The following is a 26610-nucleotide window of genomic DNA, read 5'->3' on the forward strand; positions in this document are numbered from 1 at the left end:
GTGTATCTGTGTTCCGGTATCCCAGAGGCCCGTGCTAGTATTTTCTTCCTGGCATTCGTGCACACATACACGCCTCCACTCGCGGCGCAACCAAGTGCCGGGCGCAGCTTTAGATGCTGGCGACACGAGGCGGGACAAGAAAGAAACGGTCCCGGGCCGCCTGCAGGTCACTTCCATTCTTGAAGGGGAAGATTATAGCTTTAAAAAAGTGACGACAGAAACAAACAAACAAACAAAACACACAATTTGTGTCCCAGGAAGAACAAGCAGACGCTAAATTCTGGGCATCCGACACTACAGGTGGGGGCGAAGAGGCGCGGGAGCTGGGCGCGAGCCCTCTTTGCGCGCGCGCGGGCGCTCGGCAGGGGGCGCGGAGGGGGCGGAGCTGGAGACCGCGCGGCCCGGCACAGCCCCGCCTACTAGCCCCGCCCCCGAGAGACCCCGCCCCCGGCCCGGCCCGGCCCCCGGCCCCGGCCCCGCCCCCGCCCGCTGTGCGCGCGCTGGCCGGGCAGCATGGCGGCGGCGGCGGGCGCCCCTCAGCCGGGTCCGCCGCAGCCGCCTCCGCCGCCGCCGCCCGAGGAGTCGTCGGACAGCGAGCCCGAGGCGGAGCCCGGCTCCCCGCAGAAGCTCATCCGCAAGGTGTCCACGTCGGGCCAGATCCGCCAGAAGGTGAGCCGGCGGCGGCGGCGGCCCGGGCGCGCGCCCCTCAACGCCGCGGCAGCCCCGTGAGGCCCGCAGCCCGGCCGGAGCGGCTGCCCAGGCCCAGCCCGGCCCCGGCCTAGGGTCCCGCCGGGCGCTGCTGCCCACACGGGGCGCGCTCCGTCGGGTAACGGGGCTGGGCGACGGGGCTGGGCGCGTTCACCCCCACCCCGGGCGGGGCGGCAGCGGCGGGGACCCCGGGGCCTGAGGGCGCAGGTGGGCACCGCGCGGGGGCCGGGCGGGCGGGGCGCTCGGCGGGGTGGGCCGCGAGCACCCGGAGGGCAGGCCTTACAGGCTGAGGGGGCGAGCGCACCAGAAACGGGGGCCCCAGGCTGCGCCCCGCCGGCGAGCGCAGCCCGACCCCGGCTTCTGCACGGAATTTCTGAGCACCGAGAGGGCTGGATCCCGCTGGGAGCTCTGCGCTCACCTGTGTGATTCCCGCCCCTCCCCCCACCCCCCCGCGAGAAACGCGGTTGGAACCGGGTGTGGGGGTTCTTCCCTCCCCTTCACTCTCCTCGCGTGGTTTTTCGTGCGGGAAAGGGCCAGAGATGCACGTCCTCCGACCGTCTCCCTCTCTCTCCCTGGGCGAGCTGGGGACCAGGGGCTTGTCCCTGGCTGCGCACCCCGCTTGGCACCTCGCTCTGTACGGAGAACTCCGGGCTCGGAGTGTTAGCTCCAGAAAGACGCATTTCCTTTCCGCAGGAGTAAAGTTGCACCCTTTGTTTTCCCCTCGCGGTTTCCGTTGCCCACTGCTTGGGGTGGGGGCGGGGGGTTGCTACAACAGGTGAGCCCTGTTGTGTTAGCGCGCGGCTTCCTCGGGCAGGTGGTTGGACAGGTGGCTGAGGGCAGGCGGGGTCCGTGGGCAGCCCCGGGCTGGCAGACTTGCTCATCCCGCTGCGGTGCGCTTTTCCTCCGCCGCCAGCGAGTTCAGCTGGTACTTTTACCGTGGGAGCCATTTCTGGCTTAATCATCTTCTCTCGGCCTCTGATACCTCTGTGTGTGTGTGTGTGTGTGTGTTGTGTGGGGGTAATCTTCGGCCCTAACGTTACAAACACGTTTATTGTGAAGTGCTCCAGTTATTCAGCACGTAGGTACTGAACACCTTCTTTGTTCCAGGTGTTAACAGTCGGAGTAATAATTATAGTGGTAGTCATTCCCCAGTGCTTACTGCGTGCCAGGCAACTTTTCTTGGGTTAGCTTGACAGCACTTGACATGGGTTAACTTATTTAGCACCCATTGTGTTGGGTGTGATCTGTCATCCTCTTCTCTCTCTTTTTTTTAAAAATTTTATTTTAAACTTTTTATTTTGTATTGGGGTATAGCCGATTAACAATGTCATGATAGTTACAGGGGAAACAAGGAAGGGACTCAGCCATACATAGACATGTATCCATTCTTCCTCAAACGCCCCTTGCATCCAGGCTGCCCTGTAACGCGGAGCAGAGTTCCCTGTGCTGTATAGTAGGTCCTTGTTGGTGATCCATTTTAAATAGAGCAGTGTGTGCAAGTCCACCCCAAACTCCTCGAACTGTCGTTTTCCCCTCCCCCACCAATCCCCGCCGACAAGTTGCTTATCTAAGTGTCATGCCCTTCTTACACAATTGGAGGTGGAGAGGGTAAGTGACTTTCCCAGGGTGTCACTGATAGGAACTGTGGGCCTGGATCTGAATTATCGTCAGGAACCCAAGATGGAAGGCAGTTTCTCCATTGGGGTTCCCAGGCTGTAGGGGATGGACACGTGTCCACACGACAGGATGATGTAGTAATGCTGTGGGAACTCTGAGGACAGATAATCCAACTACCCCAGGAGGCAGGATCTTGAGGGAAAGAGTTTGTCAGAAATTAAGGAAAAGAAGGACTTTCCACATAGATGAATGGCTCCAGGTGGCTCAATAATGAAGAATCCGCCTGCCAGTGCAGGAGACACAGGTTCATTCCCTAGGTCGGGAAGATCCCTTGGAGAAGGAAATGGCAACCCACTCCAGTATTCTTCTTGCTCGGGAAATCCCATGGACAGAGGAGCCTGGCGGGCTATAGTCCATGGGGTAACAAAAGTTCAGACACGACTTTAGTGACTGAACAACAACATCTACAGGTTTAGGGACACCTGGGAATGGTCAGAGGTGAGGGGGTCAGATTGAGAGGAATGAAGAAGAGGCTGGAAAAGCAGATCAGGCTGGATTTTGAAAGGATAGCCCTGGAGCTGGGTTTTTGGCCTTAGGCAAGAGGCAGCCACTGAGGGTCATTCAGAGCATGAGAGGGATGGGTCACGTCTGCTTCTGGAAAGATCTCCCAGGTAGAGCCCTCAGTGGTACTGATGGGAGTGGTTCTCTCCTGCTGCTTGGTCCTTGGGCATGGCGTGTGCCCAGTGTGGAGTGGATCATTTATAGCTTAGATTTATATCTATAAACTATAGATTTATAGCTTAGTAAGATTTGAGCTCTCAGAGATTCCACTGTTTGTCCAGCATTCTGTGCTTCAGGAGGCTCCCCTGCCGCCTTAAAACAATAGCTGTTATACCAGCTGTTCTGGTTGAGGAGGAGTGATGGGTAGAGTGTTAAAAATACACCCCGAGGACTTGGGTTTCTGAATGCAGCCACATCTGCTGTACAAACAGCTTAAGGCTGGGTTTTCTTTTGTGTTGTTAGAGATTGATGGAATGTGAGGTTTGCTGTGCGTGCAGTGGCTCTCAACCTCCAGATTAGCCATTCAGAAAATTCCTCTGCTATACGTAGTGCACAGAGGAAATATCCAGAATAGTATGGGGTGTCATTCGGAATTCAGAAAAGGATCTACCCACTTTAAGGATGTGAAGCAGAGGGAGTTCATTCAGTGTAGGGGAGTGGTCGTACAGGTGGTGAAAAATTGAGAACGCAAACAGTGGGCAGTGAGGCAACCCTGCCACGACGAAGCAAATGGGAAACCACTGCCACCCTGGAGCCAGAGGACCTGGGGAGGAGGCCGTGTTTCAGACCCGAGAAGCACCTACCCCTCGCCAGGGGCAGGGACCACCGTGGGCCATCTGGCGGTGGCTGGAGACTCACCCCTCCCCCGCCCCCCCCAACCCCGTCCTGCATGGGAACCTAGCCCGTGGGGATTCAGCCCCTCTGCAGTTTGGAATAGAGCAGAAGAGTGAGGAAGGGAACCGAGGACAAGCTGGCCCAGGATCAGAGCTGTATGTGTGTCATTTTTGCACTGAAATATTAGTCCCGTTGCAAGCTAGAGCTGTCTTAATGGAAAAAGAAAAGGCAGTATCTTACAACAGTTCCTCTCAAAATTTTCATGTGCTGATCGGTTCCCTGGGGATCTTGATAAAATGCAGTAGGTCTGGCAGTGGGGGTTGAGATTCTGCATTTATCACCTCTCAGGTGATGCTGCTGCTGCTGGTTCATGGACCAGACTTTGAGAAACAAGACCTTAATGACATATGTGTAAAGTGTTAGTTGCTCAGTTGTGTTCGATTCTTTGCGACCCCAAGGACAGTAGCCTTCTGCCTATGGAATTCTTCGGGCAAGAATATTGTAGTGGATTGCTATTCGCTTCTCCAGGGTACCTTCCTGACCCAGGGATTGAACCCTGGTCTCCTGCATTGCAGGCAGATTCTTTACTGTTTGAGCTACAGGGAAGTCCCTTTACCGTTTGAAGTGAAGACGTTAAGTGAAGTTGCTCAGTTGTGTCTGACTCTTTGCGACCCCGTGGACTGTAGCCTACCAGGCTCCTCCGTCCATGGGATTCTCCAGGCAAGAGTACTGGAGTGGGTTGCCATTTCCTTCTCCAGGGGAGCTTCCTGACCCAGGGATCAAACCCGGGTCTCCTGTATCGCAGGCAGACGCTTTACCCTCTGAGCCAGCAGGGAGCTACCATTTGAGCTCCGGTAAGTTGAGATTTGGGATGGTCATTTATTAGTTTCCCGTTTCATGGATGTCTCACATTTTCATATGTTCTAACTGCCTCCAGCAAACACATTGCTTCTTTTCATTTCCTACTGTGGTACGCAGTATTTTCTAGGATCACATAGCTAGTGTGAGAAATAGAAAATGGAGCTCATACTCTGGTAAATTAATTTACTAACACTTTGTCAGGTGTTCTGAAATTTGAGTAGGTAACTCTGATTCTGTGAAGCCTTAACAGTTCAGATAGGGCTTAATTTAAAAGTTTTTTTTTTTAAGTTAACATTTTTGGCTTTGTGCATTAAATATTCCTGATTTCAAATTGAAAAACAGAGTATTTCTTCCATTGTGAAATAAAGACTAGTAGAGATTAAGTAAAATGTTCAAGTTGTAAAACACTTAAAACAGCTTTACTGAGATAAGATTCACATACCATATAGCTCACTCATTTAAAGTGTACAGTTCAGTGGTTTTTAGTATATTCACGGTTGTGTAATCATCACCACAGTTAATTTTAGAACATTTTCATCACCCCCAAAAGAAACCCATAACCATTAGCGTTCACTCCCCATTTCCTCCCAACTTTCTCAACCTTAGGCAACTGCTAGTCTGCTTTCTGTTTTGTGGATTTGCTGATTCTGGACATTTTGTATAAAAGTAGTATGTGGTATGTACGCTCTGTGTCTGGCTTCTTTCACTTAGTATAATGTGTTCAAAATTTATCCTCGTTGTGGGCTGTGCCAGTACTTTTTCTTTTATTGCTGAATAATATACCATTGTATGGACATACTACATTTTCTTTACATTCATCAGTTGATGGACATTAGGGTTATTTCTACTTTTTGCCTATTCTGGTTGCTGCTGCTGTGAACATTCATGGACATATTTCTGTGTGGACATGTTTCTTTCTGGTTTTATAGACCTAAGAGTTGATTTCCTGGGTCACATGGTAATTCTGTGCTTAGTCTTTGAGAAACTGCCAGACTGTTTTCCAAAGTGGCTTGCACCATTTTCCATTTTCACCAGCAAGGTATGAGGGTTCCAGTTTCTCCACGTCCTCAATTGTTTTATCTTTTTGATTATAGCTTTCCTAGTGGGTGTGACGGAGAAGGCGATGGCACCCCACGTCCATGGAAAATCCCATGGACGGAGGAGCCTGGTGGGCTGCAGCCCATGGGGTTGCGAAGAGTCGGACACGACTGAGCGACTTCCTTTTCACTTTTCACTTTCAAGCATTGGAGAAGGAAATGGCAACCCATTCCAGTGCTCTTGCCTGGAGAATCCCAGGGATGGGGGAGGCTGGTGGGCTGCCGTCTGTGGGGTCGCACAGAGTCGGACACAACTGAAGTGACTTAGCAGCAGCAGCAGCAGCAGTGGTTGTGAAGTGGAGTGGAAGGGTTTTTAAAGCTAGTGTGTAGCAATATTTGAGTTTAAACTGTGGTGTCAAATGGAGTTGATTCACATCCTGCTTGCCTCCGTATGAGTCACGTGATCACAATCAAGTCTCTAAATCTCTTAAGACCTGGCTTCTTCATCTGTGAATGGGAAAATACTAGTTCTTGGGTAAGCAATGGTTACAGTCAACATCAGGTGTGTGTTCCTGAGCCTCAATTTCCATATCTGTAAAGTAGCAATGATAGTAATAGTTCTCAGGTCTGTGAAATAGAAATAACTCATAGAATCAAATGGAATAGTCTGTGCAATACTGATCTAGTATTGTGCCTGCATATTAAGAGCATTCAGTAAATGGTTGCTATTATGATTATTTCTGTCTTTCTGATTGTTCACTTTTTATATCTTTAATAGTAGCCATCTCCCAGAATCCCTCGTCCCCGAGTTCAGGCTGACCTGGGTGCATCTTCATCTCTCACACCCAGAATAGCAAATAAAAACGAATCTGGTGGACAATTAACAGTGAATATCTTTTTAAAAAACTGGGCATACCACGGGCTAGGTGTTATTTTCCTTATTTCACAGATTCAGTTTAGCTCAGCCAGTAGTGGACACTTTAACTTTGTTTGGTGTGCTGGGCACTTGGGGTACCTTCTTGAATGGCAAAAAACACTCCTAGAGCTAATAGTCTGAAGACAGACGTTAACAGGATAATTGCATAGTGACTGTAGGGCTCTTTAGGTGACGAGTGGACTCTAAATCAAATGTCTGCTCACTCTGTAAAAGAAAGAGGAGGAAGATTTGGACCCAAAGGTGCATACAGGGAAATGGCCATGTGAAAACAGCTCATGATTTTGAGCTGTGCTCTCACAAATTAGGGACCTGGGGTTGTTAGAAGAGGTTGTGTTAATAGATGCAACCCCTCCTGGATCCTTGGAGGGGGTGTGGCCCTGCTGACACCTTGCCTCCGGACGTCCAGCCTCCTGCCCTGGGTTTAAGCCTCCCAGTGTGGGGCCTTGGTTATGGGGCAGCCCCAGGAGACTGACACAGGGCATATACCGACTCTGAAGGGCATGCCGGGTGGCGGAGCTCTGGGAGGCAGTCAGACATGTCTCAGGAGCTGAGGAATTAGGATCTGTCACAAGGCGGCAGTGGCGGGTGAACTCCCTTCACTTGGTCTGGAATCCCGAAAAGCAGCTTCCTAGGAGTGAGGATTAGAATTAGGACTTCCACGGGGCTGCAGCCCCGGTCCACATCATGTCAGGTCAGGTCTCTGACATAAAGGTCCTGCCAGAGTCCGTGCTGTCTTCAGCAGACGAAACTGCAGTCCTCCAGTTATTTTCACAAGCCGTCTGTAAATTCACTGTTCCGTGTTCAGTGAAGAACAGACACATGGGAGGTAAGGCCACATGAATTAAACCCAACAGAAACAGCAGGCTATAAAGACAGATTAACAGGGACTCCAGACATCACAGGTTTTAAAATAACTGTGCTTACTATGTTTAAGGAGATAAAGGCCAGATTGAGAATTTTGGCAGAGAACTGGAAACTAAGAAGGAACCAAATGAAAATCTAAAACTGGAAAATGTAACAATCGGAGTTAAATTCTCAAAGGAAGGGTGGAATAGACATGGCTGAAGGAGGAATTTAGTGGCCCAGAAGACAGCTCAAAAGAAAATACCCACTAGAAATCCTGGAGACATTAGAAAAAAAAAGCAGAAATTAGCAGATAGGGCAGGAGTCAGAGATAACAGTGAAAAGGTCTTTTATGAGAAAATTGGGGAGAAACAACACTTATAAAGATAATGCCTGAGAACTTCCTGAAACTATTAAAAGACACCACCCACAGATTCACTAGCCCTGTGAACACAAAGAAAACCACACCTGTCACTTCATAATAAAACTGCTGAAAACCACAGATGTAGAGGAGGCTTGAGAGCAAGGAGAGACAGATTATCCTCAGAAGAGCAGCAGTCAGGTTGACAGCTGTGTTCTTAACAGAAACCATGGAAGCAGGAGAAATGTAAGTGCTGAAAGAAACTTACTGCTAACCGGAATTCTTACTCAGTCAAAAGATCCTTCAGAAAATAAAGCCGAAGTAAAGACATCTTCAAATAAACAGAATCAGTCTTTTTTGTGCGCAGACCGATAATGAAAGAAACGTCAAGTGGGGTTTTTGTTTGTGTCTGGCCAGAGGAAGATGGTCCTTGGTGAGAGTTTAGTGTTTCAGCAAGGAATGAAGAGCTACAAAAAGGGCACCTGTGTGGGAAACACTGAATGATCACCTGTTAAAATTAATAATATCTTTGGGTTTAAAATATATGTAGAATTAGAATACATAGCAGTGGCCTGCAAGTCAGAAAGAAGGTACATGGAATAAAACTGTTTAAAGTTTTCCTTGAATTTTCAGGAAAAGAGCCAATTAATATTAGACAAGTCAGGAATATATATTGTGATCTGTGCAGCAGTCACTAAATTGTGAAGGGTGATGTGCTATCTAAGCAGAAAGGCAAGAAAAATTGAATAAAAGAAATGCCAAATCTGAAAGAAGGCAGAAAAGGAGACAAAAAGGAAAGGGAAGGATTGGGAATTGGGGGTTTGCAGGTGCAATGTACTGGGGATAAACAGCAAGGTCCAGTTGTATGGCACAGGGATATGCCGTGATAAACCGTAACGAAAGAGAATGTTTATAACAGAATCACTTTGCTGTATAGCAGAGATTAGCACACTATAAATCAGCTATAATTTAATAATTTTTTTTTAAAGCAGGGGAGAAAAGGGAACATTGAGTAAGTGGAACAAAGAGAAAGCAGACAGTAAGTGGACAGGCTTAAATCCCTGTGTATCAGTGATCATGTGAAATGTAAGCAAACTCGATTGTTTCAGTTGAAAGTCAAGATTGTCAGGCAGGTAAGAAAACAAAAGCAAACTAGGTTATTTAGACGAAACATGTCTAAAACAAAAGGATATAAAAAGATGGAGAGTCAAAGGATGGGGCAAAAATGCTGTGCTGCAGACCAACCAAAGGGAAGTTGCTACAGTGTTTCAGTGTTGGACAAAATCGGCTTTGAAGGAAGGATTTATTATTAGAGATAAAGATGTAATACTGATAAAAGATAAAGGTTTATTTCAGATGTGATTTAAAATCTGTATATCTAATGTGATTTAACAATTTTTAGAAGAAAAATTAATACTGTGTTATGGAAATAAAACAAATCTATGATCATAGTGGGGTTTTTTTTTTTAAATTCAGCTGTGTCACACCTTGGCTGTGGCGTGTGGGATCTTCCACTGCAGCCCATGGACTCTCTGGTTGTGGTGCACTGGCTTAGCTGCTCTGAGGCACGTGGGAGCTTAGTTCCCGGGCCAGGGATCAAACCTGAGTCCCCTGTACTGCAAGGCAGACTCAACCACTGGGCCACCAGGGAAGTCCCCATAGTGGCATATTTTAAACAGACCTGTTGCAGATGGTTATGGTAAGCAGACAAAAATTTGTAAAAATACAGAAAAATTGAGCAGCCGAGTACTAAACTTGACTTAATGGACGTATAGAGAACACTACCAATTAATTGGAGAATCGAAATTCTTTTAAAAAATCCAAGACGTATTGGTCACAGTCTGCTATGTTCTAGCCACAAGGCAGTTCTCAACAACTTTAAAAAGGAGTGAAATTATACAGACTGTGGTATTCTCTAACAACAGTGGAATTAAGCTAGAAATCAATAAAATGAAAACACCCCTGTATCTGGAAATTTAGAAATTTGTTTCTAAGTAACATTATGAGTCGAAGCTAGAAAATGTTTTTAGTTGAATGATAGAAAAAATATATCAGTGTAACTAATGGGATACAGCTGAAGTCATCTTTAGAGCAAGGTTTGTAACTTTACATGTACTTATGTTACCGGAGGAAGACTGCTGGAGATCCATGAGCCAGGCTGTGTATCAGGTGGTTAGAAGAGAAGTAGCAACATGTGAGACTCAAAAGGAAGGCAGTAATGAAGAGCAGAATCCAAGGAAATGAGAAGCATTCACTAGAAAGGGTCAACAAAGGCAAAAGTTGATTCTTTGGTAGGAAAAAAAAATGTGATGAAATTGATGAACCCCAGCAGGATTAATCAAGGAAAAATACAGAAGGCAAATAAACAGTGTTAGGAATGAAAAAGGGACATCACCGAGAAGGTATTATAAACAACTTTATACAAGTAAATTTGAAAATTTACTTGTATGGCTTCCCGCCATCTTTGGCCTGGCTTGTTCTAACCAGTTCTGGAGGGCTCCTGTAAGGCAGGGATAACACTTCTCAGGTATGTTCCCTCAAGGGAAGGGGAGGATTAGAGCCTGAGGCTAATACCTATGGTAGCAAATGCAGGAAAAACATCTTGATAAAAACTCAACATTCATTCCTACCCAAATTGGAAAGGGGAGAGAGATGTCAGCGAGCTTTCCCTACAGGGCCACGTAGAAAGTATTTCAGGCTTTGAGGCCATATACTCTTTCTGAGGCAGATACAGAGTGAAAGCAGCTAGAGGCGGCATGGGCGTGGCTGCATTCTTACAAAGATAGGTGCCGGGCTGGATTTGCTTGAGGGCAGCCTTGGAGCCCCTGGGTTGGGGAAGATCCTGAGTTTATTTATTTACACCTGAATTTATGCTGATAGGAGATTCCCTGGTGGCTCAGATGGTGACGCGTCTGCCTGCAGTGCGTGAGACCTGGGTCCAGTCCCAGATCCCCTGGAGAAGGAAACCCACTCCAGTACTCATGCCTGGAAAATTCCATGGATGGAGAAGCCTGGTGGGCTACAGTCCATGGGGTCGCAAAGAGTTGGACACGACTGAGCGACTTCACTTTCATTTTATGCTGGTAAAGACCAGATAAGTTAGACCTAAGACCTTTCAGTCTTACCGTCCAACTTCCCAGGTCCAAGTGGGACTGGAGATTTTGAGTTATAAAAACCCGTTTTAGCAAGGAGATTTGGGGAGATTCTGGGTTGGCGAATGCATTAATATGCTGGGAGGGTGGTACACCCAGAGAAGGCATGGATGTGCCCCCTTCCCACCCCTAATACTTTGCCCTGTATCTTCCATATGGTGTCTCTTCCAGGTGTTAGGAAGGATCTTGGGAAGGGAATGCTCATGTACTGTTGGTGGGAATATTAAGTTGGTAGCACTACTTTAGAAGATAGTTTAGCAGTATCTTTTAAAGTTGACTTTAAAAGTTGGGCTTCCCTCATAGTTCAGTTGGTAAAGAATGTGCCTGCAATGCAGGAGATCCTGGTTCGATTCCTGGGTCAGGAAGATCTGCTGGAGAAGGGATAGGCTACCCTCTCCAGTATTCTTGGGCTTCCCCTGTGGCTCAGCTGGTAAAGAATCTGCCTGCAATGTGGGAGACCTGGGTTTGATCCCTGGGTTGGGAAGATCCCCTGGAGAAGGGAATGGCCACCCAGTCCAGTATTCTGGCCTGGAGAATTCCATGGACCGTATAGCCCATGGGGTCTCAAAGAGTGAGACACAACTTTCACTTGACTCACTTTTAAAGTTGCAGACGTGCATGCCCTATGTTTCAGCAGTTCTACTTCTGGACGTATCTCTAAGAGCTTATGTAAGCACTTGTACTCCGAGAGGCGTGTGCAAGAATGTTCCTAGTGTATCATTTATACTGGCTTCCCTGGTGGCTCAGACGGTAAGAACTCTGCCTGCAGTGCAGGAAACCCAGGTTCCATCCCTGGGTCAGGAAGATGCCCTGGAGAAGGGAATGGGAACCCACTCAGCATTCCTGCCTGGAGAATCCCATGGACAGAGGAGCCTGGCGAGGTGCAGTCTATGGGGTCGCACAGAGTCAGACATGACTGAAGTGACTTAGCACACAGCACTCACGCACATTATTTGTGCCAGCTCAAAAGTGGAAGCCACCCAAGTGGCCCAGCAGTAGATGGTAAATGACAGTGTCTTCTTCCCAGATGGTGCTGTCCCTCAGTGAAAGTGTACTGCTGCTACCTGCTGACTTAAGGATTAATCATAGCATTAATATTGTCTGGCCGAAAAAGCCAGACATCAAGTAGTGCATTCTGTATGATTCCATTCACATCTGGCTCAGAACAGATAGGATAGAAAGGTGTTTAGGCTGCCCATTTAGCTGCTTCCCAGAGAAGTCTGAGCAGGGGTCGGGTGGGAAGAGGTTGGTGGTGACTGCGTGGTCCTTGAGAGAAGGGGGCGTCTCCAGGGCTGATAGTGCTGTTTCTTGACTTAGGAGGTAGTTAGTTGGGTTCTCAGTTTGTAATAATTTATACATTTTTGGATTTTATTTTTGCTATTTTTAATGAAAAATATTTTTAATTTTTTTTTTTTTTTTTGTGGTGCCACAGTGTGGAATCTTAGTTCCCTGACCAGGGATTGAACTCTCGCCCCCTGCATTGGAAGTGCAGAGTCCTAACCACTGGACCCCCAGGGAAGTCCCCAGATTATTTTTGAGTTGAAGTATAGTTGATCTACAATATTAGTTTCTGGTGTATGACATGGTGATTCAATGTTTTTATAGATTATACTCCATTTAACAGTTTCTGTGATGGCTCAGTTGGTAAAGAATCTGCCTGCAATGCAGGAGACAGACCCTGGTTTGATTCCTGGGTCGGGAAGATCCCCTGGAGAAGGGATAGGCTACCCATTCCAGTATTCTTGGGCTTCCGTGGTGGCTCAGCTGGTAAAGAATCCAGCTGTAATGCGGGGGACCTGGGTTTGATCCCTGGGTTGGGAAGATCCCCTGGAGAAGGGAAAGGCTACTCACTCCAGTATTCTGGCCTGGAGAATTCTATGGACTGTATATGTATGTACAGTCCATGGGGTCGCAAAGAGACACTACTGAGTGACTTTCACATACTCCATTTAAAATTATTATGGAATATTGACTGTGTTCTCTGTGTTGTACTGAAAAAGATTAAAAAAAAAAAAAGATAATGAGGAGGAGGTAGTTGGCCAGAGAGATATGCAGAGGCCCTGTAGACAGGAGGAGCTTGGGGAAATCAAGAGGCTGATAGAAAGCTGGCGTGGGTAGCGTTAGCAAGGGTCACGGAGCCCTTGATCGTGCTGTGGGGTTGGGAGCTGGGTAGGAGGCCTCGAGGGGAGCTCGGGGATACTGGGACGCTGTTCCTGTGAGATCTTGGGAAGGAGTGAGGCGTCCGACCTCGGTCGGAAAAGTGGCTCAGGCTGTGTTGCGCCCGCCTCCGTGGACGCGGCTGGCCCCTGTGGTGCGAGATGATGGGGGCCGGGGCCGGGGCGGTGGTGCTGAGAGCGCTGGCGGGCTGTGACAGGGAGCCCTCGGTGATGGCGCGGAGGGTTCTGCGGAGGAGGCGGCGGCTTGTGGTGCACGTGCCTGGGGAAAGGAGCCCCGTCTCTCTGACGAGGAGCTGTGCGTGAGGACCGGTGAGGACCAGCCCTGCCGGGGTGGCAGCCGGGACCCCGCTGTTCTCCTCTGTGCCAGTTTCGCAGGCGCGGGACACAGAGCAGCCCGGCGGTGTGCCGTGAAGCTGCCTGGGTCCCCTCGCTGCCGGATCGCGCCTCTTCCTGCCGAGCTCCCTCCAGCCCTCCAGCAGCCATGCGGAAAGGAGCCCTGAGCAGGAGAGCGGTGGGCAGAGGAGGGGGCCCGGCGGGTCTGGGGGTGAGTGGAGGAGGAGGGCCCGTCGTGGGAGGACTGCGGGCGAGCCGGGGGCGGGGGCGAGGAGGAAAGCCAGTTAGGGCTTTCAGCGCCCGCAGGGCCGCCAGCGCCAGCCTTATGGTCACGGTGGTAATGTCCTTCTGACTCTTTGGATACGTTCAATCTACTGAAACTATATGTAAATGTTCACTTAATGTTATGAGCATTTACCCATGCTATTAAAATCTCTTTTCTCTTATCCTGTGTAATGGTTGTACCCTGTGTTTTGTGAAGAATACCTTTATAAAGAAAGCTCTTCAATTTTTTGATTGGGAAAAATTAAAAAGAATAGCAGTACAGCATATACTTAATATACTTAGTATCAAGATTCAGTAATTGGTAACTGCCAAATATGCTTTTGTCTGTATGTATTAAATATAAATAAATGATTTACTAAACCATTTGTAGGCATCCTGACAAGTGTATCCCTAAATAGCTCAGTGTGTATCTTCTAAAAATGACATTTCATTTCCTATGTGGTCCGTTATCACACCTCAGTTCAGTCAGTTCAGTTGCTCAGTCATGTCTGATTCTTTGCGACCGCATGGACTGCAGCATGCGAGGCCTCCCTGTCCATTACCATCTCCCGGAGTTTATTCAAACACATGTCCATTGAGTCAGTGACGCCATCCAACCATCTCATCCTCTGTCGTCCCCTTCTCCTCCCGCCTTCAATCTTTCCCAGCATCAGGGTCTTTTCAGATGAGTCAGCTCTTCACATCAGGTGGCCAAAGTATTGGAGTTTCAGCTTCAGGATCAGTACTCCTGATGAATATTCAGGACTGATCTCTTTTAGGATGGACTGGTTGGATCTCCTTGCAGTCCAAGGGACTCTCAAGAGTCTTCTCCAACACCACAGTTCAAAAGCATCAATTCTTCGGTGCTCAGCTTTCTTTATAGTCCAACTCTCACATCCATACCTGACTAATGGAACAACCATAGCTTTGACTAGGTGGGCGTTTGTTGGCAAAGTAATGTCTCTGCTTTTTAATATGCTGTCTAGATTGGTCATAACTTTTCTTCCAAGGAGCAAACATCTTTTAATTTCATGGCTGCAGTCACCATCTGCGGTGATTTTGGAGCCCCTCAAAATAAAGTCTGTCACTGATTATTACACCTAATCTCCTGCTAATAAGGACTCCTAAAAATAAGAACATTTCCTATATACCATTATTTCACCTAAGATATTAATTGTAATCTTCTAATATCTATATCTTTTTTAGATTTCCCCAGTTGTACCCAAAATGTCTTTTAGCCTCCCTTTTGGGAACCAGGTGCCAATCAAAATTCATGCATTGCATTTGGTAGCTGTATCTCTTTATTCTCTTAATCTAGAACAGCTGCCTTCAGCAACCCCTCCCCTCCCCTCCCCTCCCCAACACTGACTTTTGGAAGAGACAAGGGCAGTTGTCTTGTAAAGTCTGCTTCTGGATTTGTTTGAATGTTTCCTCATGGGTTTTTTGCGTCATTCTTTTATGCTCTGTATTTGCTGTAAGACTCAGTTTGAAGACTCAGGCCTATTTGGGCTGGCATTTTGGACAGGTACCCTAGGTGTGGGATGCTCCACGCCCTGGCTGGCGAGTCATCTCTGCTGCCTCTGGTTTCTGTGGAGATGCTGGATGTGTACTGGAAATGCAGATTTCCTTCTTTGTGGTTAGGAGGTATCTGTGAGGCGATTCCTGGACACTGCAAATAATCCTTTTATCCAAAACCTTTTTGCCAAATGATTTTCAGCATTTATGCATAATAATTTGCCTGGAAGAGAGCTTGAAGAATGGACCTGCCACCATCCTTCGGCTTTCTGTGGTCTCTTCCACAGTTATCTGTTGGTTATTCTGGCTTGGGGGGAACTTCAGTTCTGCCTGCCAAAGCACGGTAATTGCTGGATTCTCTCTGTTTAATGACTAATTTTCAAAGTAAGGATTTGGTAGGATAGTCATCCCTAGTGGAGGCAAATGAGTTTTTTCCCCCTTTCCCTCTCTCTCTCTGCTGGGGGAGGGGGAGTTGTCACTGTGGATTCATGACTTTTTATTTATAATTGGTTGTAAGTCCCCATTTCCCCAGGAGAGCTCCTTCCAGCTGGCCGTTTGGTGTCTGAGCACTTGCTTGCTGTGTCAGGACCTGTCTTTGGGTCTTCATGCCGGAGCCCAGAGGTGGGTTGCAGGCAGAGGGGACGGCCCCGTGTGATGCTGTCCCTCCGCCTGTGTCTGGGACGGGCATTCCCCAGTGACTTCAGCGTGTCAGACTGGCAGCTCTTTGCTTTCCGTTTTGGGGCAGTATTAATAAACGAGGGGGGAGCTCTGTCTTCTCTGCCTCTGATGATTGCATCTCCATTTACTTGGTGTTCCTTCCGGGTGTTCTTACTGTCTGTAGGGGAGAGAATCTGTCCCTTCACCGCCCTGTCCGTGTGGATTTCTCCTCTCCACCGCGCCCACAGCCTTCTGTGGGCATCTCAGTCTCGGTTCTGCCCTGTGCCCCCTCAGGGGGCAGCATACATTTCCCTTGTAGCCCCACTCCATGTGAATTTTAATTCTGCTATGGTGTGATTGTGTTTGCTCCCTGTCGTGGTCATGGCCTGTATCTTAGCTTGTTATCTTTCAAGTTCATCCTGTTCTCCTTGGTGCTCCCTGTTCTTTAAGATTTTCTAAAAATTTTTCAGTAGAGGCCGTGTCTTCCTGTAATCTTTTTATAGGAAGCATGTATTTTCTAAAATGGTCTTCTGTTTTCTGTAATAATTAATTTCAGATTTATGTATGTGCTGTATGGTATATCTTCAAACTCCTGCCTCCATTTTTTTTGTTTTTGTTTTGATGTAATGATCTTGACTGTTGTTTGCTGGTCTTCGGGTTGGAACTGTGGTTAGCCGTGTGCTTGGCCCTGGGAGAAACGTGAGTCCCATTGAGACTGGCCCCAGGTCCGTGACATCCCCCCGCCCCCTCGGTCTGAGCGGGGATGTTTTGGCTCACCTGCCATCACCCTCGTCAGGCCGGCTCTGTTCTTCAGTGCCTGAAGGTGAAGGGCCCTTGGGCTGTGGCGGTTTTCCTGAGCCTGGCTCCCTGGCTCCTCCATGGCGAGGTGTACCTCAGCCTCCAGGATAAACAGTGCTTTTGTTTGTCCTGGGGGCAAGATGGGAGAGGGTCCCTCTCTTTATCTTTCCTTCTTTTTAAAAGAATTTGTTATTTGAAATGTATAATTCATTGGCGTTAAGTATATTAACAGTCACCACTTTCAGTTCTAGGACTTTCTTATCCCCCACTTTGAAACCCCGTCCCCATGAAGAAGTCATTCCCCTTCTTCCTCAGCTTCTGGCATGCGCTAACCAGCTCTCCATCTCTGTAAGTGTGCCTATTCTGGATATTTCTTACAAATGGAATCGTAAAATGTGTGTGACCTTTTGTGTTTGGCACCTTTCCCTTAGCACAATGTTTCAAGGCTCCCCCATGCTGTAGCTTGTGTGAGTACTTCATTCCTCTTTATGCCTGAGTAATATTCGTTGTTATGAAACAATATCCCATTTGTTTTATCTGGTCGTCTATTGATGTCTATTTGAATTGTTGGCTATTGCGAGGAGAGCTGCTATGAATGATTCTGTTTGAATGTCTGTTTGCAGTTCTTTCGGGGGTATACCTAGGGAGTGGAACTGCTGGCTAGTTCTTTGTTTATCTTACTTAGGAATCGCCAAACTATTTCACAATGGCTGCAGCATTTTACATTTCTAACAGCAGTGTTTGAGAGTTCCAGTTTCTCCATGCTTGTCTACACTGGTTATTTTCTGCCCTTCCTTCCTCTCTCTTTCTTAAAAAATTTGATTCTGATATGGCCATCCTGAAGGGTATGGAGTGGTGTCTCATAGTATTCACTTGCATTTCCTTAATTATTGATGATGTTGAGCATCTTTTCATGTGCTTGTTTGCTGTTTGCATATCTTATTTGGAGAAATGTCTATTCCAGTCCTTTGCCCATTTAAAAATTGGGTTGTCTTTTTGTTGTTGAGTTGTAAGAATTCTTTATATATTTTGGATAATAGATTCTTATCGGTTGCACGATTTGCAAATATTTAAATTTTTGTTGAAGTCACAGAATCAGACACGACTGAAGCAACTTAGCAGCAGCAGCATAGTTGATTTATAATGTGGTGTTAGTTTCTGGTATACAGCAAAGTCATTCATACATATGTATATGTGTGTGTGTGTGTGTGTATATTTATGCCGTGCTTAGCTGCTTAGTCATGTCCAACTCTTTGCCACCCTGTGGACTGTAGCCCATTAGGCTCCTCTGTCCATGGGGATTCTCCAAGCAGGAATATTGGATGGGTTGCCACGCCCTCCTCCAGGGATCTTCCCACCCAGGGATCGAACCCAACTCTCCCACATTGCAGATGGATTCTTTACTGTCTGAGCCTCCAGGGAAACCCAAGAATACTGGAGTTCTAATGTATGTATATGTACACACACTTTTTCAGATTCTTTTCCATTGTAGGTTATTACAAGCTATTAAATATAGTTCCTTGTGCTATGCAGTAGGTCCTTGTTTATTTTATATATAGTAGTGTGTATCTGTTGATCCCAAGATCCTAATTTATCCCTCTCCCCTTTCCTTTTGGTAACCGTAAGTCTGTTTTCTATGTCTGTGAGTCTGTTTCTGCTTTGTAAATAAGTTCATCTGTATCATTTTTTTAGATTCCACATACAAGTGATATTGTGTGATATTGATCTTTCTTTCTGATTTACTTCCGTTAGTATGATAATCTCTAGATCCACCCCTGTTGCTGCAAATGATGTTATTTCATTCCTCTTTATGGCTGAGTAATACTCCATTGTGTGTGTGTCTGTGTGTGTGTGACACACAGACATCTTTGTCCATTCCTCTGTTGATGGACACTTGGGCCGCTTCCATGTCCCGGCTGTTGTAAATACGCTGCTGTGAACACTGGGGTGCATGTGTCTTTCTGAACTATTGTTTCCTCTGGTTGTATGCAGGAGTGGGATTGCCGGGTCACGTGGTAACTGTTTTCAGTCTTTTCCCTAAAAGAAAAGAGGAGCACTGCGGAAGGAGCACTTCCACACTGTGCCTTACAGGGGCTGTACCGATTTGCGTTCCCACCGACAGTGTAGGAGGATGCCCTTTTCTTCACACCCTCTCCAGCATTATTGACTTTTTGATGATGGCCATTCTGATTGGGATGAGATGGTACTTCATTTTAGCTTTGTTTGTGTTTCTTTAATATAACGATGTTTTATTTTTTTCCTTGACCACACTACATCACTTGTGGGATCTTAGTTCCCTGACCAGAGATTGAACCTGGGCTCTTGGCAGTGAAAACGTGGAGTCCTTTCTGATATTTCATTGTTAGTGTAAAGAAATGCAACAGATTTCTGTGTATTAATCATGTGTCTTGCTGCTTGGCTTAATTCGTCAGTTCTAATAGGCTTTGTGTGAACTCTTTTGGATTTTCTGTATGTATTATCATGTCATCTGTCAATGATGACAGTTTCACCTCTTCCCCTTCCAGTGTAGACACTTTTTATTTCTTTTTCTTCTCTGATTGCTGTGGTTAGGACTTCCCATTGCTGTGTTCAGTGTAGGTGGTAAGAGTGCACATCTTTGTCTTATTCCAGATTTTAGTGGGAAGACGTCAAGGTTTTCACCATTGAGTATTATGTTGGCAGTGGGTTTACTGTAAATGGCTTTTTTAAATGTTGAGTTATATTCCCTCTGTATCTATTTTGTTGAGGGCTTTTGTTTTCTTTTTAGTCATAATGGATGTTGAAATTTATCAAATGCTTTTCTGCCTATTGAGACGATCATGTGGTTTTTGTCTTTCCCCTTGTTGGTGTTGGTACAGTCCCATTGATTGACATGTGTATATTGAACCATCCTTGTGAACCTGAGATGAATCCAACTTGATCATGATGAAGGATCCTTTTTATGTGTTGTTGGATTCAGTTGCTACTATTCTTTTAGAATTTTGTCTTTTCATTCTTGATGGTGTCCTTTTATGCATAAAAGTTTAATTTTGACGAAGTCTAGTTTATTTTTTTCTTATTTTACTGGTGCTTCTGGTATCATATTTAAGAAACCGTTGCCAAATCCAAGGTCAAGAAGGTTTATGTTTAAGTTTTCTTCTGTAAGTTTTCTAGTTTGAGACCTTATGTTTAGTCTTTGATCCATTTTGAGTTAATTTTTACATGAGGTGTGAGGTAGGGATCCACCTTCATTCTTTTGCCTGTGAGTATCCAATTGTCCTAGCACCACTGGTTGAAGAGGGCTTCTTTTTTTTCAACTGGATTCTGCTTCTCAAGCTCTATACCTTGTAATACTTATAACCAGCTAGTGCACTTTTGCAGATTGGTTGGTTATCTTGGCCATTTTGGAATGGTCTCAGTAGTAATTGTTTTCTTTTTGAAGATATTTTAAATTTATCTTTCAGTTCAGTTCAGTCGCTCAGTCGTGTCCGACTCTTTGCGACCCCATGAATCGCAGCACACCAGGCCTCCCTGTCCATCACCAACTCCCGGAGTTCACTCAGACTCACGTCCATTGAGTCCGTGATGCCATCCAGCCATCTCATCCTCTGTCGTCCCCTTCTCCTCCTGCCCCCAGTCTCTCCCGGCATCAGAGTCTTTTCCAGTGAGTCAACTCTTCGCATGAAGTGGCCAAAGTACTGGAGCTTCAGCTTTAGCATCATTCCTTCCAAAGAAATCCCAGGGTAAATCTCCTTCAGAATGGACTGGTTGGATCTCCTTGCAGTCCAAGGGACTCACAAGAGTCTTCTCCAACACCACAGTTCAAAAGCATCAATTCTTTGGTGCTCAGCCTTCTTCACAGTCCAACTCTCACATCCATACATGACCACAGGAAAAACCATAGCCTTGACTAGATGGACCTTAGTCGGCAAAGTGATGTCTCTGCTTTTGAATATACTATCTAGGTTGGTCATAACCTTTCTTCCAAAGAGTAAGTGTCTTTTAATTTCATGGCTGCAGTCACCATCTGCAGTGATTTTGGAGCCCCAAAAATAAAGTGTGACACTGTTTCCACTGTTTCCCCATCTATTTCCCATGAAGTGATGGGACCGGATGCCATGATCTTCGTTTTCTGAATGTTGAGCTTTAAGCCAACTTTTTTGTTCTCCTCTTTTACTTTCATCAAGAGGCTTCTTAGCTCCTCTTCACTTTCTGCCATAAGGGTGGTGTCATCTGCCTATCTGAGGTTATTGATATTTCTCCCGGCAATCTTGATTTATTAAATTTATCTTTAATTTTCAAAATTTTGGCTGTGCTTCATTTTTGTTGCAGCACATGGGCTTTTCCTGTTGCAGAACATGGGCTCTAGAATGCATGGGCTCAGTGGGTACCTAGTGCCTGGGCTCAGTGGGTACCTAGTGCCTGGGCTCAGTGGTTACCTAGTGCCTGGGCTCAGTGGGTACCTAGTGCGTGGGCTCAGTGGGTACCTAGTGCGTGGGCTCAGTGGGTACCTAGTGCCTGGGCTCAGTAGGTACCTAGTGCCTGGGCTTAGTAGTTACCACGCGTGGGCTTCGTTGCTCCATGGCACGTGGGATCTTAGTCCCCAAACTAGGGATTGAACTCCATCCCCTGCATTGGAAGGCGGATTCTTAACCATTGGACCACCAGGGAAGTCCCAAAGTGATTCTTGGTAGAACTATTGTTATGGATGATTATAATACATTTACACGGGAAATATCTGCATCTCAGAATTTTTACTGCCATGAAACTCTACTGCATTTCACAGTTGAGAGTGAATTCAGTTCCTTCTATGGTTTGGAAAACTTTGAAATAAATGCCTAATTAAATCCAATCCTGTTTGATAGTTTCTGTGTTTGAAGCTGAGTGAGAAGTCTGGGAAATAGCTCTTTATCTCGCTTCTCTCTCTGGTGGCTCAGAGTTTTCATGTACTGTATGAAGTCCGACATTTGTCAAGACTGAGGTGTGAGTCATAATTGCCTGAGTGTTTTTTTTTTTTAACCGTCTGCTAGTCATACGTTCTGTGTCTTTTTGTATTTAACCAGTATTGTGTATGAGCCAGGATCTTGCCGTTTATAGAACCCTGTAGCTGCTTTGTCCTCTGGCAGCACATGTGGGTAGAAGCAATTCAGTGACGTGTGTGAGAAACCCCAAGGAACTGCATACTCTTGCCTGGTAATTCCGCTGGTGGGACCTTGCCTCGAGGAACTAATCTTAAATGTGAAAAAAGCTTCACGGACAACACATTTATCGCACCATTAAATACAAAACGTTGCAGGCCCGGAAATGTTTTCAGTTTAACTCAGGGAGTTAATGACATTGGCTGACACCTGTTTGGCGCTGGTCCTCCCTGCCCGGTGCCCAGGTGGTTTCACCTCGCCTTCATGACTGCAGGGAGGTTGCCACGATGGGGCTGAGGTACCCAGCAGCACTGGGAAGTGGGAGAGCGAGGACCCCCGTTTGGCCTCCTCCCCCACTCGGGGGCTGGCAGAGAGTGGTCCTTGGGATGGTACTTGGCGACGCTGGGAGAGTGGAGAGCCTGTGCGTATAGACGTTCAGCTGCGTGCAAAGTCGAGAGCTTCCAAACCCATGTCAGGGGCCATTCTGGCTGGTGTAGTCTGGATTCTTTTTATTTCTTTTCTGCGTGATCATTATTATTTTGTGCTAAAGAAAACAGAAAAGCGTAACACTCTCCCCTTCAATTGACGGTTCCTTCCACTGAGAGCGTCCGTCTCGCCGTGGTGGCTGCTGTGTGCTGGGAGCGGGAGGTGGAGATGAGTCTGCCCTCAGTTGCTTCTCTGGCCTGTCCTGAGACACAGCTGCACAGCTCGAAATGTTGGGCCAAAGCAGATTAAATGTACGGAGCCACATATGCAAAAGGGCATGATTTTTGAAAACACAGGATTTAAGTTTCACAGAATCCCAGTGTGTATTTTATATGGAACATTTTAGTTGTGTTCGATTTAAACTTTTAACTCCTCTGTTGAAAATAAAAAGCTTAACATAAGCAGAGAGCTCAAGGTCTCGGGATAAATAAGGTACAGTTTAGCTTGATGTTGAGACTGATGCATGAAACACTGTCGGTTTCTTAGATACTTTCATAATTATGTCAGCGTCCTTAAGCATCTGAGTAAATGAAGTCGAAGCACGTTGTAGAGAAACAAAATGGAAAATAAAAGCAGATCAGTCACAATGTATTGTTTGGAAAAGCAGATTATTAGTAAATAATTTGTATAGCATATAACCCCACTTTTCTGTTTTATTTATACACTGAAAGCACGCTGGAAGGATACTGTCTCAGGATGTTACTGGCAGGTGTTAGCAGTGACTGGACTCCGAGTGCCCTCAAATAAAGTTAAAGGAACTTTCAGTCGGCCCGTCAGCCTCGCACTGGACTGTTTAATGCTGGACTTTATTTCCACCTGAGGTCTGAAAACGGGCCAGGGGGCATTGGGTTGAGCGCATGCCCAGGAATGAGGAAGCTGAGTAATGATGGTTAGGGTGCTGTTCTAACGTCTGTGTAGCACTTGGCAGTGTCTCAGCTGTTTCCTCAGACGTCTTCTGCTCTGAGCAGCACCTTCTTGTCGGGGATCCGGCCCATCAGGAGACTGGGATGAGGGCTGCGGCGGCTTCTGACCCAGGCCGTAGCGGCTTCGGGCCTTGCTTCCTTCACGCCTGAGCTTCCAGAGCACCCTGTCTGTATCCCCATGATGGAAATGTCCAAATGTACGCAAGAGCAGGGAGAAGAGTTTGAGTCGTCGCCGGTCCAAACATCATCAACGCTGTCTCTTTCTTGTGTCGTCTAGCCCCACCCTTGAGCCCTTCTTCTTTCCTGAGTATTTAACATAAACTCTTAGGGTACCTTTTACTTTGTACCAGCATGCTGCTTGCTTAAAGATCAAGGGTCCTGTCTTTTTCATCATCGTATTCCTAGCAGTGCTTTCACTAAGTGTTCAATAAATATTTGTTGGAAGGAGAAGTGCGTTTCATTCCACAGGTCCCTGGGGAGAGGGAGTTTCCTCTCTCGGCTCCCAGAGGTGGGCTGAGTCTTCGGTGCCATCACTGAGCCCCCGCGTGTGTTTGGAGGCCAACCTTGTGGGTTGTGGAGGAGGTTGTGCCTTGAGCTGTGCATGTCTGCCCATGTGTCCACCCTGGAAGAGTGAGTTCTTTTCACCTGAAATCAGGCAGACCTGGGTTTGAACTCTGCCTCTGTCCCTCCTGTATGGATATAGGTCCTCTCTGGGCCTCAGTTTCTTCATCAGTGAAAGGGGGTAGTGGCCCTTCACAGGGTGGTGAAGATTGAGGGAGACGCTGATGAGGACTCAGGTCCTGGGGGAGTGGGCGACGGCACGGATGCCAGTGCTGTCCCTCCTCCTTGCATGTTTCTGCGGAGCGGAGACGTCTGCACGGCCTCCCTTAGGAGGTGGCCGTGCAGATGGAGTGGGACCGTCAGGGATGCCGCGGACGTGGGCTCCCCTAGGGGCTGCTGCCCCGCAGACGCTGCCCTTCTGGGCGAGTCCTTTTAGATGGCGTGTCTTCCGGGAGGCCTGGCTTCCTCCCCGGTCTGGTCTACCCTGTCCTCTTCGCCCTTACGTAACCATTTTTATTATTTTATGATTTTGGTTTATTCTTCCATTGTTCCTGGTTGAAAATTTAAAAATAATATGTGCGTGTGTTTGCTTTTCAGTTTAATTTCTGTTTGCACGCGCGTGCACACGCACATCCTTTTGACACATAGGCAGCATACTCCGTGCTTGTTCTGAGCCTCCTTCTCTGTGAGCTGGAGGTCATTCCATAGTTGGACAGGGACCACCGCACCCTTCTCCCAGCGGGGTAGCGCTCTGTTTGCTGACTGTGCCAGAGTCTGTTCAGCCACTTGGATTCCTTTTGGTCTCTTACTGTGCTATTTCGCAGCACCTGTCCTTGTCCAGACCTCTGCTGTGGTTTTGCTGGAGTGTCTGTGAGGGTGGCTCCTTGGAGCGGGCTTGCTGGACCTGAGGGCAGCGCACGTCTGATCTGCGGGGTGTTGCCGGCTTCCCTTCCCCAGGGCTCACCTCATCCTGGAGTTGACCAGCCGGTCTTCTTCACAGGCGCCCAGAGTGTGCTGCCTTTTTCCAGCTCTCTTTGTGTCAGTCTGATGGTGAGAATAGTGTTTTAGTTGCGTTTTGTTTTTCTCTTGTCATGAGCTAGGGTGAACATCTTTTCTTGTGTCTGAGGGCTCTTCAGTTTTATTTTTTTGTGAAGTGTCTGTTCTTATTTTTTTGCCCATTTTCCAATCAGGTTGTTAGTTTTTTCTCAGTTTTAAGAGCCTTTTTATAGCTTAGGTAGATGAGCCCTTTTTAATATGTTGCAGAAAGTTTCCTCAGGATTCTCAGTGCTGGGCACCGGGTGACTAAGATGAGTAAGTAAGAGCAGTAGGGCAGCCATAGCCTTGGGACTGTCTTGATCTGATGTGGGAGACAGCCTCGTGATGGAGGGTCATAGACTTGCCAACAGATACTTTCGGCCAGGCTGCCTAGGCTCTGGGTTTGAATTTCAGGTCTTCTGTTTACTGGCCATGTGGCCTTGAGTGAGTTGCTTAATTTTGTGGCCTTGAGTGAGTTGCTTAATTTCTCTGACCCTCAGTTTCCTAGTCTATAAAATATATGGGAATATTACTATATGCCTCCAAAGTTGGTGTGAGGATTAAAAGGTAAAAATGGCTTGTGTTATATGTATGTAGTCGATTCGGTGGGCACTCACTCAGTAAGCTTGTAAAATAACCTGTTGTTTTAAAGGTTATTGGGTATGTTTGGATATCCAATAACATTTGGATATGTTGTCCATGCCTGTGCTTTGTGAACAGATTATTTTCTGATTGTTTCCTGTTTATTATGGAACTGAACTGAACTGAACTGAAACCCTAGAAGAAGGTTTGAGATTAGAGTGAGGAGGCCTGACATTTCTTTTGTGGTCTGTCATTGGCTGTTTAACCTTGGACAGATTACTTGGTCCCTTAGTGACCCGGAGTCTTATTTGTCACTCAGAATATTAGTGTCTGTCTCATAGACCTTAAGTGTTTGTTCTATTAAGAAGGCAAATAGATATAAAAATGCTCATGAAAATTTCAAGTGATGTGTAAATTTAAAGTAACACATTTTACTAGCTTCTTCATGGAAACATTTTATTTTATTTTTATTTATGTTTTTGGCTGGACCGTGCGGCTTGTAAAATCTCAGCTGCCCTGGCAGTGAGAACGCACGCACAGTCCTGACCGCTGGACCGACAGGGAAGTCCTAAAAACTTTTTTTTTTTTTTTTAAGGAAGCCACTTACTTATTTATTTATTGTAAAAAATATTTATTTATTTTACTGCAGGAGGTCTTAGTTGCAGCGTGTGGTATCTAGTTCCCTGGCCAGGGATTGAACCAGGGCCCCCTGCATTGGGAACTCGGAGTTCTTAGCCCCTGGACCACCAAGGAGGTCCTAAGGAAGCCATTTAAAAGGTAAACCTTCTGGCTGCGCTGGGTCTCTGCTGCTGCGCACGGGCTTTCTCTGGCCGCAGTGCGTGAGGGCTCTTGTCCTTGCGGCGGCTTCTCTTGTCGTGGAGCACAGTCTCCAGGCGCGCGGGCATCGTGGCTGCAGCACGCGGGCTTGGGAGCTGTGGCTTCGTCGCTGTGCGGCACGTGGAATCTTCCCAGACCAGAGGTCGAACCCGTGTCTCCGGCACTGGCAGAAGGATTCCCATCCACTGTGCCGCCAGAGAAGTCCCCAGAGACATTTTAATAGTTCTTCTACATATTAACTTTTTATGCTAGTATCCCCACTTTTTTTTTTTTTTTTTTTTGGACTTTGAATTTTGGATGGTGTTGCCTAACATAGGTTTGTGTGATATTGTTTTTTTTGGAAGGGTGAAGAAGGTTGAAGGACAAATAGATGGCTGAAGTGAGCATGTGGCCAGTGGCTAGTTTTTCAGTCCT

The 26610-nt window shown here is 46.9% G+C and overlaps 1 protein-coding gene across 1 annotated transcript in view; it reads left to right on the forward strand.

The window, feature by feature from the left end:
- Positions 1 to 513: 513 nt before the first annotated feature.
- Positions 514 to 26610, forward strand: part of DGKD (diacylglycerol kinase delta) — a 107562-nt gene continuing 81465 nt past the window's right edge. The window contains exon 1 of the mRNA XM_068963914.1: positions 514 to 669. Coding sequence (XP_068820015.1) covers positions 514 to 669 — 156 coding nt within the window. The remainder of the gene's footprint in view (positions 670 to 26610) is intronic.

This window comes from Capricornis sumatraensis, chromosome 2, assembly GCF_032405125.1.
Source record: "Capricornis sumatraensis isolate serow.1 chromosome 2, serow.2, whole genome shotgun sequence".
Classification (NCBI taxonomy): Eukaryota; Metazoa; Chordata; class Mammalia; order Artiodactyla; family Bovidae; genus Capricornis; species Capricornis sumatraensis.